Here is a 14,713-nt window from a genome sequence, read left to right on the forward strand (position 1 = left end):
AGTGGGAATTCGCCAAATGGAGAGTGAATCGCTCTACGACTATTGGGAGCGATACAAAAAATTGTGTGCAAATTGTCCTCAACACGGTTTGACCGAACAATCACTTCTTCAATATTTCTACGAGGGTTTGCTCCCTATGGAAATGAAGATGATTGAAGTTGCAAGTGGAGGGGCGCTTGTCAATATGACTCCTCAAAGGGCAAGAGAACTGATATCCACTATGGCAGCAAATTCTCAATAGTATCGGCCAAATTCAGAACCCATAAGACGGGTTAATGGGGTAAACGTTTCATCCTTAGAAGATAAATTGGATAAGCTCACTAATGTTGTTCAATCTATGCTTACAGAAAAGAAGAATCGGACCCAACTGTGTGGAATTTGTACTACGTCTGAACATCCGACGGATTTATGCCCAATCCTTAACGAAAATTTAACGGCACATGTCGACGCTGTCGGAGGTTTTCCGGGACCTCCACAAAGACGTTATGATCCTTTCTCCAACAGTTACAATCCCGGGTGGAAGGATCATCCCAACTTGAGTTACGGAACTAACCCCCGATATAATCCATCGTACCAACCAAGACCACCGCAACTACCACCCAAGCCGAGCACATCTCTAGAAGCTATTGTGGAAAGACTTGCCGTCGACGCTATAAAATATCAACAGAAGACAGATGCATCAATTCAGGAGTTAACTAATCAAGTTAGTAAACTCTCGATGACAGTTAATTGTTTGGAATCTCAAGGTAAATTACCTTCCCAGACAAAGTCGAATCCTCGGCAGAATGCAAGTGCAATAACTCTTTGTAGCAGAAAAGTTCTGGAAATAGTTCCAGACAAAAGTCATGGGCAAGACAACGAACGGGAAAAACAGATCTCTGATCCAAAAGCCAGTCCGGAATCAGAAATTCAGAAACCAGTTGTGGTGCCACCTCTTTTTCCAGGGAGACTCGCGAAAGATAAGAAAGAAAAGGAGGAAAAAGAAATCCTCGAAACGTTCAGGAAAGTGGAGGTGAATATCCCTTTGCTCGATGCCACCAAACAAATTCCTCGTTACGCGAAATTTCTCAAGGAATTGTGCACTAGCAAAAGGAGGTTAATAGGTAACGAAAGAGTAAATGTAGGAGAAAATGTCTCCGCAGTACTACAAAAGAAAGTTCCGTCTAAATACAAGGACCAATGTATGTTTGCTATTTCCTGTGAGATAGGTAATGTAGGCATTAAGAAAGCCATGCGTGACTCAGGGGCTTCCATTAATGTTATGCCTTATCCTATATATAAGTTGATTAACGCGGGTCCTTTGAAAAAGACAGGAGTAATAATCCAGTTGGCAGACAGATCAGTCATCTATCCCGAAGGATTGCTTGAAGACGTCCTTATTAAAGTTAACGAATTAGTTTTCCCTGCAGATTTCTACATTATTAATATGGAGGACGATAACTCAACTAATTCATCTGATATTTTGCTTGGAAGGCCATTCTTAAGTACCGCAAGCGCAAAAATTGATGTTCAGAGTGGAATATTGACAATGGAGTTTGATGGCGAAATCGTGAAATTCAATGTCTACGAAGCCATGAGTCATCCTAACTCATTGTCAAATATTTCCAGTATCGATAGTATAGATTGTTTAACTCAAAATTATTCGAATATCATGACTTTGATGAGTTAGAAGCATCCTTCTGAAGCATTGACATGGATGTATTGAGTCGTCTCGAGGAGTTAGCAGTTATGGAAGATCCGTTGCGAGAAATTGTCAAACACTTGGAGACGCAACCATCATTGATGAGTCGAGGTAACTATCTTGAACTACTACCTTCCCAAGTTAAAATGTTTCCTTCAATTTTGTAGCCACCAACATTGGAGCTTAAAGCATTACCAGACCACTTCAAGTATGTCTTTTTGGGAGAGAAATACACCTTACCGGTAATAGTGTCAAACAGACTAACCAAAGACGAGGAGGAAAGTCTAGTTCGAGTTCTGAAGGATTATAAGAAAGCTATTGGTTGGACAATAGCCGACATAAAAGGGCTAAGTCCATCCACTTGTATGCACAGAATTTCCATAGAAGATAACACGAAACCAAAGAGAGATGCTCAGAGGCGCCTTAATCCACCCATGACGGAGGTAGTAAAGAAGGAAATCCAGAAAATGTTAGATGCTGGAATGATATACCCGATCTCTGACAGTGATTGGGTTAGCCCGGTTCATGTCGTGCCCAAGAAAACTGGCGCGACAGTGGTGCAAAATTCATCAGGAGAGCTAGTTCCTACTCGAGTCCAGAATGGATGGAGGGTTTGCATCAATTACAGAAAGTTGAATGCAGCTACCCGGAAGGACCATTTCCCACTTCCCTTCATCGATCAAATGCTCGAGCGATTAGCTGATAAGACCCATTATTGTTGTCTTGATGGATATTCAGGATTTTTCCAAATTTCGGTGGCGCCTGAAGATCAAGACAAAACAACTTTCACGTGCCCCTTTGGAACGTTTGCGTATAGACGAATGCCGTTTGGACTCTGTAATGCTCCGGCCACCTTCCAGAGATGCATGGTAAGCATATTCTCTGATTACATCGAGAAAATCATTGAAGTCTTCATGGATGACTTCACAGTGTACGGTAACTCTTTTAATGAATGTCTCGATAATCTTGCTAAGATATTACAAAGATGCCTAGAATTTAATCTTGTTTTAAATTATGAAAAATGTCATTTCATGGTTGGCAGGATTAATTTTAGGTCATATAGTTTCCTCAGAAGGTATTGAGGTCGATAAAGCAAAAACGGATATTATTAACTCATTACCTTACCCCACATCTGTGAGGGAAATTCGTTCATTTCTTGGACATGCAGGATTTTACAGATGATTCATAAAAGACTTCTCAAAGATCGCGCAACCGCTTTACAGTCTGTTACAAAAGGATAAAGAATTTAAATTTGACCAGACTTGTAAAGATGCATTTGACGTACTGAAGCAGAAATTAGTCTCCGCCCCCATAATGCAACCACCGAATTGGAACTTCCCGTTTGAAATCATGTGTGATGCAAGTGATCGAAGTGTGGGAGCTGTTCTTGGCCAAAGAATAGGGAAAGAGCCTCATGTTATCTACTACGCTTCGAAAACTTTGGATGCTACCCAAAGCAATTACACAACCACTGAGAAAGAATTACTAGCTGTTGTGTTTGCTTTGGATAAATTTAGATCTTACTTGTTAGGAACTAAAGTGATTATCTTTTCTGATCATGCAGCTTTAAAGTATTTAATAGGGAAGAAGGAGGCAAAACCTCGACTGATTAGATGGATTCTGCTCCTACAAGAGTTTGATTTTGAAATTAGAGATAAGAAGGGATGCGAAAACTTAGTAGCTGACCATCTGAGTCGATTACCGATTCCAGCAGATGACACACCATTGAAAGACAACTTCCCAGATGAAAACCTGTTTTCAGCCAATGCGGTTCATCCTTGGTACGCAGACATAGTAAACTATCTCGTCACAGGTACTATACTTTCAGAAGTACCAAGGTCCAGAAAAGATAAAATTAAAAAGGATGCTCGATATTACATTTGGGACGATCCTTACCTATGGAAGCATTGCTCCGATCAGGTAATTCAACGGTGTGTAGCAGAAACAGAGGTATGGAACTCCACGAGCATTAATCAGTGATAGAGGAACTCATTTTTGCAATAAGCTCGTAAGTGCACTTATGGAGAAGTACGGAGTGACTCAACGAATTTCTACCGCTTACCATCCACAGACAAACGGACAGGCTGAAGTGTCGAATCGAGAAATCAAGTCCATCTTGGAGAAGACTGTTAAACCAAACAGAAAGGATTGGAGCTTGAGATTGAATGACGCACTTTCGGCTTATAGGACAGCTTACAAGGGACCAATCGGCATGTCACCTTATCGACTCGTTTTTGGTAAACCGTGCCATCTCCCGGTCGAGTTAGAGCATAAAGCATTTTGGGCAGTTAAACAATGTAATATGGAGATGCAGACCGAAGGAAGAGCTCGAAAGTTGGACATTCAAGAACTCAAGGAAATTAGAAACGATGCATATGAAAATGCTCGAGTTTATAAAGAAAAGACGAAGGCGTTCCATGATAAGATGATCACTAGGAAGCAGTTTTCATTAGGACAAAAAGTTCTCCTATACGACTCCACCTTAAAAATCTTCGCTGGTAAGCTTCGATCCAAATGGATAGGTCCATTTACTATCACTAATCTATTCTCAAATGGTACAGTGGAAATTCAAAGCGAAGAAACCCGAAAGTGCTTTAAGGTGAATGGTCAACGACTGAAACCCTTCTACGAGAATTTTCAAATACACACAGTTGAGCAGATTGTTCTCGAAGAGCCTAAAATTTGAATAACAGGTCGTCGAGCTAACGACGTTAAAAACAGCGCTGTTGGGAGGCAACCCAAATTTTCTTTTCCTTTATGCAAATAAAATTTTTGGTAAAATGGAAAATGAAAATGCATGTCGAGGATTAGTTCTGTCTAAGGAAAGACTTGGTACTTAAGTATGTCCATTGTGACTCACCTCTCTTTCCTGGGAACTTACTTGGAGCATTTATCACGACTATGTTACCAAATCTCGTAATCTTAGTTTTTAATAATTTATTTCTTGAGTTTATAGCTTAGCTAATAAATTTGAAAAGAAAAAAATTTTAATTTTCCTATTATTATTATTTAATTTTACTATTTTATTTTATTTTTGTAGGAAAACATTCCAAGACAAAATTAAATTCTACATGTCAACCCACAAAATTCTTTTTATTTCAGCCAAGGCCCACTCTACCTACGAGACCAACCTCCACGACATTGAAATACATGGGGAGTTTCTTTTTTCTCTCTTTCTCCTACTTATCTTTACTTTTATTCTTTGAATTACATTGGGACAATGTAAAATAAGTAGGGGGGAGGGAAACATAAATTGGTTCTAATTTGCTTATCTGTCATCGCTATTTTTGCATGTTTGCTTGTTTGCCTACCTTTTATCATATGTTTTTATTATTTTGTCAAAAAAAAGAGAATAAATACTCCTCTGATACAAATGTTAAGAGCGAAAATTTAGGGTTGTATATCGAATTGAGTAACCGGAATGTGGTGCTTGGGTTGTCATCACATCTCGCGTAAAAAGGTTCATGTGGTTGCCCAATTTCTTTGCACTCACTCCGCTAACAAGTTATCATGAGTAGGGCGAAATAACCCGCTTAGAGACGTTCGAATTGAGTAACCGGAACATGGTGCTTGGGTTGTCATCATGTCTCGCGTAAAAAAATTCGATAATGTCCTAAGTACAAAAATAAATAAATAAATAAATAAAATAAATTAGGGGTAGGCCTATCATGCTATAATAAATTCCAAAATATATTTACTTACTTCTTAGGCTAGGCTATTTGAGATGTTAATGTGCTAGGATTAAATTGTTGAAATGTGCAAACCATGGGGATCAAGTCCTATTTTGGAGAAAATTTTTTCCTTTTGCAGATACATACAAAATGCTCGAGGACTACCATAAGCTAAGTAGGGGGAATTGATTAAATACTAAAGTTACATATTTTATGTAATTAATTTGGTATATTTATGAGAATGCACAACTAATTTTGCCATATTTATTGAATTTTATGCAGGAATGTAATTTGGGGCTAAATAGAAGAAAAAGGAAACAATTGGGCTGAATTGAAGAAAGAAGCAAAAAAGGAGGGCCAAAGAAGAATTTTTCCAAGATTAATTAGCTGAAATTTTTGAGTTAGTGGGAGAATATTTTGGGATTTATTTTATTTTGGGATATTTTTTCCTTAATTTCCTATGACTAGTTGGCTCCTAATTTAGTAAATCAACTAGTACAAATAGAGCTTGTATTGTTCATCATTTCATCAATCAAAAAAATATTTTAGCTTTTGTCTTTCAATTCTCTCCTTTTTCACGTAGCCTTTGTTATTTCTTAGCTTGTTTTCCTTCAATTTTAATAGTTCCAGTAGCCAACCATCCATTTCACCTTTATTTTTAACTTTTCACAAATTTATTTATTGTCTTTAGTTTCTTTAACTTTCAATTCCTAAAACTTCCAGCTTGTTACTATTTACCATTTACAATTTTTTTTCAAATTCCCTTTTTCAACCACCCTACTTTAATATATTCCAACTCCCATACTCAATCACATCACCCACCTTTTCACCCATTTACCTTAATTAATTTTTCAAATACCAACATGTCCCAAACCTTAGCCAACTAAACCCATTTTTAGCTTTAGGCTGAAATTAACCTCGTCAAAACCCGTGAGTTACGAACCCGAGCCATTTAACTCCTAAAATTCCAGTACTTATTACTTCTCCGGATTAATAGTATGATTTTGTCAGCTCATAAAGTCAGATCAACGCTAAGTCAAAAAAGACGTCGTTTGATTTGGTGTGATTAGACGTACAGTTGGAATTCCAAAAAGAACGTTTCTAATCAGTTTTCTGTGAACACATTGGCGTGCCAAGTGGAGGCTGCTGTTTGGTTCTGTCAAGGGAAGTAGTAACCGGATTTAAATGTCCCACGCGGTTGAGGGCATTGGTTTGAGCCAGGCTCTTCTAGAACGCAAAGCTGCCGGAGTTCTAAATCACGAACGTTTCGTGGTTGTTCGATCGGTAAGAATTAGTTATTGGACGTTCCATAACTAATTTACACAAGGAGGAGTTGGTGTCCGAGGCATCCTTGGTAGCTATAACTAGCTTATTGGAAAAGAGTTCATCCAATTTCGAGGATCGGTACAAAGACGAGGAAAATTCGTGTCTAAAGCTGAGCTCATTCTAATTAATTCTTCTTAATATTTATTTCACGATTTTTATTATTCTGTTTTCAACCTTTACTTTTGACGTTATTTTCTATTAATTTCAGGTTTTCAAATTTTTATCCCCCCAAACGTCTTGGGCACGACAGCTTCCCCAACATAAATCTGGTCAAGCGAGCAACAATTTACAGTAAACCAGTCTCTGAGGGATCGACCCTACTCCCTATACTGCATAATTTGCAAACTAAGGCGTAGGTTTATATTGGTGGATTCGACACCCATCAAAGAGTTAGAAAAATGTATAGGAAATTCTAGTTACATTTATAAAATAAATAAAGAAGAAAAGAGAGCGGAACAACAGTTCACAAAGATAATTTAAATGATTTTCATTTTTGGAATAAATTGTTAAAATTTTATCATTAGAGTCTCCCTTAGTTATATGTTTTTACTATGGTGTTTAATTGGTTTTAATTTATGGGTAATCCATAAGAATAATTATTTAATTATGAATTTGATTCTATTTTGGTTATTAATTTTTTGATTTATTTGAATAGTTTAGTTATTCTCTCATTAGCTACTATTAGATGAATTATAAAATGTTAATGTGGGCTTTTTTGTTATTGGCATAATAATAAATTTAGCTTTTAATATATATACATTTTATCAATTTGATCATAAATCTAAAAAATTAAAAAATTAATTCTCAACGGTTACAAAATTTATCAATTTAGTTCTAATTCTAAAAGTTAAAAAGCGAAATTTAAAAAAATAATTTTGATAAAAACTTATAAAATTTAACAATCTAAAAGTATAAATAAAATACCAAAACATATGTATTAAAAAAATAAAAAAACGATATCAAATGATCCAAAAAGAAATGAATTGATAGGTATTAAAGAGAGATAAAGTTTGATATCCTCATAAGACATAAAATCAACAAACTTGTCTCTCTTGGTTTAGTTCAGCTCATATTTTCAATTCATGCACTAGATTGTTTTTGGAATTTTTGTTCACTGCAGCTCATATGTTCAATTCATGAACCAGATTTCCCAAGACTTTGGTTGTTTGACCAATGTATTTGGGTTACCTAAGTTAGGAAGTTACAAATGTTATGTCCAAGTCAGAAAAAAAACAAAGCGAGAAAAAGTCTTTTCTAGGCTTTTCATTTCATAAAAAAATTTAACATTGCATTGTTTTCACTAAAGAGGAGATTTTTAGTGATTTATTGTCAATGTCGCCTCTAAAAGCTTCAGGTGAGGATGGTCTAAGAGCAGTTTTCTATCAACGTTTCTGGCATATCTTGGGAGATGAAGTAGCTGGTTATTGTATCAGTTTTTTAAACGGTGAGTTTCCTATAAACCTTATTAATCATATGCATATTGTCTTAATTCCAAAAGTTAAGAGTCCTCGCAGCATGATGAATTTTCATCCCTTAAGCCTTTGTAACGTATTGTATAAGATTGCTTCAAAGGCTTTGGTGAATAGGTTTCAAGAAGTTCTTCAGTTTTGCATTGATGAGGCACAAAGCGCATTTGTGTCGGGGCGTCTTCTTTCTAATAATATTGTGGCCGCTTATGAGATTTTCCATTCCATGAAAAATAGAAGATTTGGTAAATAAAGGTCATTTGCTCTCAAGTTGGATATGAGCAAGGAATACGACCGTGTTGAGTGACGGTTCATTAAATAGAAGTTATTGAAAATGGGTTTCTCAGTCAATTAGGTGGAACATATTATGCGGTTCTTCACATCAGTTACTTACTCGGTTGTGGTTAATGGGAGGGTGGGAGATAAGTTTACGCTGTCTCTGGGTTTTTGACAGGGAGATCATTTGAGTCCATATCTGTTCTTAGTTTGTGGTAAGGGCCTTTCGACTTTGCTTAGGTTGGCAGAAAATAGTGGTGCGATAAAGGGAGCAAGGGTGGTGAGAGGGGCCCCAAGGGTTACTCATTTATTGTTTGCAAATGACAGTCTCATTTTTAGGGATGCCACGACAATGAGAGCATCGAATGTCTTGAAAGTGCTTTAATCATATGCCAAGTGTTCTGGTCAGTTGGTCAATTTTGAAAAATCTAGAGTTTTCTTTAGTTCAAATGTAGGCATGGGGAATAGGTTAGATGTGGAGAGAATTTGGGGGGTTCATCATGCTGATAATTGGGAGAAATACTTGGGTTTACCTTGTATGGTTGGCTGGAACAAGAAGTGGGCTTTTGTTAGCCTAAGGGATAAAAGTCAAAGTCAGATATCTTCTTAGAGTACGAGGCTGTTATCTATGGGTGGCAAGGAGGTTTTCATCAAATCCATTCTCCAAGCAATTCCAACATATGCTATGATGTGTTTTTTGTTGCCAAGAACTTTTTGTAAAGAAATTGAAGGTATTCTAGCTAAGTTTTGGTGGCAGAAGGCGGCTGACAAGAGAGGCATCCATTGGTGTACTTGGTCATTTTTAAGTAATCTAAAGGATGATGGAGGGATGGGGTTTAGGGATCTTACAAAGTTTAATGTCACTTTACTAGCGAAACAGGGGTGGAGAATTTTAATGCATCCTACGTCCTTGATGGCACGTATTCTAAAGGCTATATACTTTCCTAATACAAGATTTTTTAGTGCTCAATTAGGTTACAAACCATCACTCGTTTGGAGGTGCATTTGGAGTGCAAGGAAATTAATTGAGATGGGGCTTAAATGGAATGTAGGGATAGGTGAAAGCATTAATATTTGGGAGGACTGTTGGGTGCCAAGGTCTTTACTTGGAAGAGTTTAAACTTCTAAATCAGGTAATATTGAGAGGGTGTCTGTGCTTATTTTACCAAATGGAATAGGTTGGAATTAGAATTTGATTGACTTACTTTTTGTAGCTACGGATGCAATCCTCATTCAATATATTCCTTTGCTGTATGTTCCTAAAGAGGATTGTCTCGTGTGGGGCAGTGAATGTTCAGGTATCTACTCTGTTCATAGTGGTTATCGTTTATTACTCCAATAGCCGACTTTTTTTATCATCTAGGCATGAAGTTTCCAAGCAAATTTGGGCAACTAGGTGTCCCCCGAAAATCAAAATAGCTTTGTGGAAATTTGTTCATAGTTTTGTAGCCACTAGATCATGCCTATACAATAGAAGAGTTGCAAATAACCCAAGTTGTCCGAGGTGTAATGTTGATCACGAGACGAATAACCCATTGCATGTGGTTAGTGCTCAAATGGATTTCCATGAATGGCTTTCTTGGATATTGAAGATGCATCATACAACAAAACATAATGAAATTTGTGTTACACTGTGGGCTATATGGTTTGCCAGGAATCGTATGGTGCATGAGGGAACAAACCAGAATGTGGGTGAGATTGTTATCTTCATTCGCACTATTGTGTGAAATTGGTCTCTGTGATATCTATAAATAATGGTGTAGTTTTCGACATTCAAGTTCAGTGGTCTCCGCCACCTGTAGGGGTGGTCAAAATAAATGTTGATGTTGGGATTAGATTAAATCAAAAGACAGCTGCAGCAGGGGTTGTGATTCAAGATGAAAATAGGGAAATTTTTTGGGCTTGTTACAAAATCATTTACCTTGTTCTTTCGGTCTTTGCAGCAGAAGCTGTTACGATGATACACGAGCTTCGATTTGCTAAAGAGTTGGGTTTTTTGTCAATAGTAGTTGAGGGAGATTCAAGATCTGTTATTAGGAAGATTAATAACCATAAACAGGATTTCTCGGATATAAGTGCTCTTACATGGTCCGCAAAGGAGTTTCAGGCCTACGCCTTCCATTTCATTGGCAGATCTAGGAACAAAACAGTGCATGCGATGGCGCAAGAGGGATTAAGTTGAGGCGAGGATGACTACTGGGTCGAAGATGCTCCGGCATTGGTAAAAGCAGGGCTGCAGAAGATTGTCGTCTTCATAAACCTCCATAGAACTGTTGGTTTTCTTCGAAGGGTTGTGAGGATTTGAGTTCTGATGACTCTATTTCTTGTTTGGTAGCTCTTTATCCAGTATTGTTAATGATATTGTTTGAGCAATTACCGGTCGGAATCCCACGACTGAGGGATTCATTTTAGTGTTTTCCTTGTAACTGTTGGTTTTTTTAATTTTTTTTCTTTGTTACATTCTTCAATAAAGAGGCCGGCTTTTGAGTTAAAAAAAGTCTCTCTATATTTTTAAAATAAGAAAATTTTAACAAAATTATTTTGTAATAGTTTAAAAAATTATTAATAGTTTTAGAGAATTTTAATTAAATAATATGATATTAATCTAAAATACAAAACTTAGTTGGATTTAAGCCAACTTGATTTTTTACTATATTCACGAAGGTGGAACTAATTTAAAGTGAGCATAATACAAATGGTGTTAACTACTCTTCTTATTCAGTGGGGTTTGGAGGTATGTTATTGAATATTAAAGAATGAACTTATAATTGAAGTTTTAGAATTAGAACTAAATTGATAAATTTTATAAGTATTGAGGACTAAATTTATTAATTTTTTAGAATTTAAATGAAAATAAAAATATTGTAAGCATTAATAAAAAGTGACTCAATTATTTGATTTCAAAAGATTAAATGACTAAATCAAAAAATTAATAGTTGAGTGACCAAAATAAAATTGAAGGCATAATTGAATGATTGCTCTTGTAGTTTACCCTTAATTTATTTAGTATGCTTATCGACATTTTTATTATTAAATTTCATTTACATTATGAAAGTAAGGTTTATTTGTCTACATGGAATACTCTCGTGTGTAAGTTATTTATATTTTAATTCAAATTTAATTTATTAACTTTAATATTATATTTATATTTTTAATATATTTGAAACAATGATATATAACACTTGTATCTAATTTGGAGAACTGATCGAACAAGTAGCACCATATTTATAGTCGAGACAACCTGATCGATTTGACATTCAATAAATAAGCATTTGAACACAAGTTTTAAAGAATATAAAAATAATTCCAGGCACTTACGAATCAATATATGGACTTCATCGCCAAAAAGATGGGTGTGAAATTGAACACATATGGTTCTTGTGATATAGGGCTGCGACGTTTAAGTTCAGAAGGGTTGCTTAGAGATAGTTATAGTAAATGGTTATTTGGTTTCTTAAGAAACCTTGGTACAACGTCACCTCTGTTGATTGAGTTGTGGGCAGTTTTTTATGGGCTCTCACTCTCCTAGAATAAGGGCTATCGGCACATTGTTCTTGAGATATTGTTCTTGAGATATAAGAACTTATGAATATATGTTTTCGGAATGCAAGAACACGAAATCGTACTCCAGGATGGATTCCCAACCAGCCGAATCCCAAAGGGGATTGCGATTCTGCCCTAATTGAACTCCAAGATAGTTTTCCCCAAATTTCGGCAATCAAATTTTACCCAAAAAGAGTATGGATGAATCGGCAAGAACCCTAGAAATTGTGGATTTTTTTTGGCCGATTCTTTAAGATAGAAAAATGCTGGAAACACAATAAGAACAGCTAATAGATTAGATAAAGATTCAACACAAGCAGAAATAAAGAAAAGAAATTGACAGCAAGCAAATAAAAGAAAAGTCCTAAGAAGCCTTGAAATCCCGAAAGATCTCACAACTCCCTTTAAACGGCTCTAATCTCCCCTCCAAACAATATCAATGGCAAGAAGAAGGTTGAAGATGGCTCCCACAATCAAAAGATTGTTAAAACAACTTCTAAAGAAAACTCTAGAGAGAATTCTGGGAGAAAACTCAAGGAGAATTCTGCACTTAAACAAATCTGAAATTTTAATATAATTGAGAAGTGAATAACAAGGTGGCCGGCCAAGCCTTTATATAGCCCTCTCAAGTGTTTTCCTAATCTAATTAGAAAACTAAAAATAAAAAAACTCCTAATTATTTTAATATGGAAATTCGGCCAAGGGTTTTTAATTGGGCCTCTTGGACTGAATATTTACATAAAAATTTAAACTAAGTATTTAAACAAATAAAACTTTACAAATTGGGCCACTTTGACAATTTGGCCTGATTTTCAAGTAAGTATGGTTTGTCTTCTTGTTTGGGCTTGGAATCATATTATTGGGCCTTGCCTTCAAGAACTTGGGCTTGTGATCCATCTCCTACCGAAATTGGCTCGTTGATGCTCGTAACGGAGATACAATGCGCTTTGGCTGCAAGATTCGGTTTCTTGGACCAAGATTTCCAAGATTTGAAATCTTGATTTTCTTGATTCTTGAAATCGCTCCAAACAACAAAATTGGGCCAAGATTCGGTTTCTTGATTTTCTTGAAAACAAGAAAGTGAATCTTGATTTTCTCTTTCTTTCGTGTATGCATCTAAGGCCTTTGTGACTCGCATCATTCCCCCCTTCCTCAAAAATATTCGTCCTCGAATCTGACAAATCAAATGGACTCGACTTTTCTCGATCGAACGGGACTAATGGCAATTGAATCCACTGAAAAGAATAGCCATGAGTTAGTAAATAGCAACGCAAACAAACTTGTAGCCCAATCATAAGCATAACAAAACAAGTATAACGCATGCGAATGGACAGATTCAGATTACCATGCAAACAAGCTAATTTACTCACCAATGCCTCGTCAAATATTCGAAACAAAGATGAACATGTTTTAAGGCATTCAGTCGTCTCAAATTGTTTCCACAAACCATGAATAAATTGCGAGTAATAAATCAAATGGTAAACATAATCGTCACAAGCAGGTATTTGAAAAGATTCACACGGTTCACAGAGTTGCACAATCATACCATGCATTAATCGACGGACTATAGATTCACTCACGCATGCATCTTAAAAATTATCAAAAACAATAATTTTTTTATCAACCATCAAAATAGATATATCATCAATAAGCAAGATGGGACAGTCAAGCATGTTTCGATCTAAATGTTTTACAGAAGCTAACTCATCAACACGATCTTTGTCACTACCCGAGGAGTACAGAAGTGTTTCAAAAGTTTCAAGCATCTTACCTTTATCAGGAGAAGAATAAGGGTCGATTTTAACTTTTCCATTTAATACAAACCTTCGCTAATTGGGGGCATAGTGTAGTCGAAGCTCCGTTGTTGAGTTAACCTTTGTCAAATGGAACTCAAACTTCATGTACAACCACAGAAACTGCTTAAGGCACGAATATAAATTGAAAACAAATTTTGCAAATTTCGTTACCTTATTCACCAAAACAGATTTGCAGAAATTCGAGAATTTTACACAAGGCAAATCAAGAGAATAACAACTCATGCTTCCTTTCGTAATGACTTTATCAACCATAATCAAAGAGTAACAATTAATCAGAACAAAATGAAGGGATCTTTTAATAACTAAGTCACTAAAAGTTTTATCAATAATTTTCAAATCTGCACAAGACTCAGTGGCTAAAATTTCCTTACCTCGCTTACCTTTAGCCTCATGTAGTGTGATTTCATCTTCAACCTTGCCTATGTTGATCGTATGAAAGCGTCTTTCATCGGAAAGGTATTGAAGTTGAAAGTTATCATTCGGTATTTCGGGAACCTGAAAAGTAGCAACACAAGAAAAATTCATATCTTGGTTAGTGGAAACATTCCTCACTACCCTTTCCTCGTCTTTTTCTTTTGTTTCTTCAATTTCTTTTTCAATTTTCTTGTTTGTTTCACATTCCTTTCCACTCTCAATCTCTTTTTGCTCTTTTTCCTTCTCTTTTTCTTTTTTGATTTCTTTTTGTGTCTTCCTTTCATTACAAGATAGAGATGTTACAAATGAATCAGAACGAAAAGGCTCTCATTGGGTATGTACGGAATGACTTGCATACGAACAATGATCCCCTTGGAGAACTTCACTCTCGAAACTTTCTTTGCATCGTCTTGAATTCCTCGTTGAATAGGAGTCATAATAGGAATCTCTTCTGGAATATTCGTTGGATGTTCGTCTTCTTGGCACTCTCATTTCTGCCCTTTCACTTGAATTAAGTTG

At 36.2% G+C, this 14,713-nt stretch overlaps 1 protein-coding gene across 1 annotated transcript; it reads left to right on the top strand.

Annotated features, from left to right (window-relative positions):
- Nucleotides 1–8,010: 8,010 nt before the first annotated feature.
- On the top strand, nucleotides 8,011–9,030 carry LOC105775646 (uncharacterized). Its single transcript, XM_012598139.1, has 2 exons — nucleotides 8,011–8,389; nucleotides 8,876–9,030. The coding sequence occupies exons 1-2, from the start codon at nucleotides 8,011–8,013 to the stop codon at nucleotides 9,028–9,030; spliced, it is 534 nt and encodes a 177-aa protein (XP_012453593.1).
- Nucleotides 9,031–14,713: the final 5,683 nt, after the last annotated feature.

This window comes from Gossypium raimondii, chromosome 10 (genome assembly GCF_025698545.1).
Source record: "Gossypium raimondii isolate GPD5lz chromosome 10, ASM2569854v1, whole genome shotgun sequence".
Classification (NCBI taxonomy): domain Eukaryota; kingdom Viridiplantae; phylum Streptophyta; class Magnoliopsida; order Malvales; family Malvaceae; genus Gossypium; species Gossypium raimondii.

What these genes read in the sequence shown, in the direction of transcription:
- LOC105775646 (XM_012598139.1), top strand. Translation starts at nt 8,011, where the DNA reads ATGTCGCCTCTAAAAGCTTCAGGTGAGGATGGTCTAAGAGCAGTTTTC. An exon ending in CATGAAAAATAGAAGATTTG is followed by an intron (nt 8,390 to 8,875) that starts GTAAATAAAGGT and finishes GTTCAAATGTAG; the next exon opens with GCATGGGGAATAGGTTAGAT.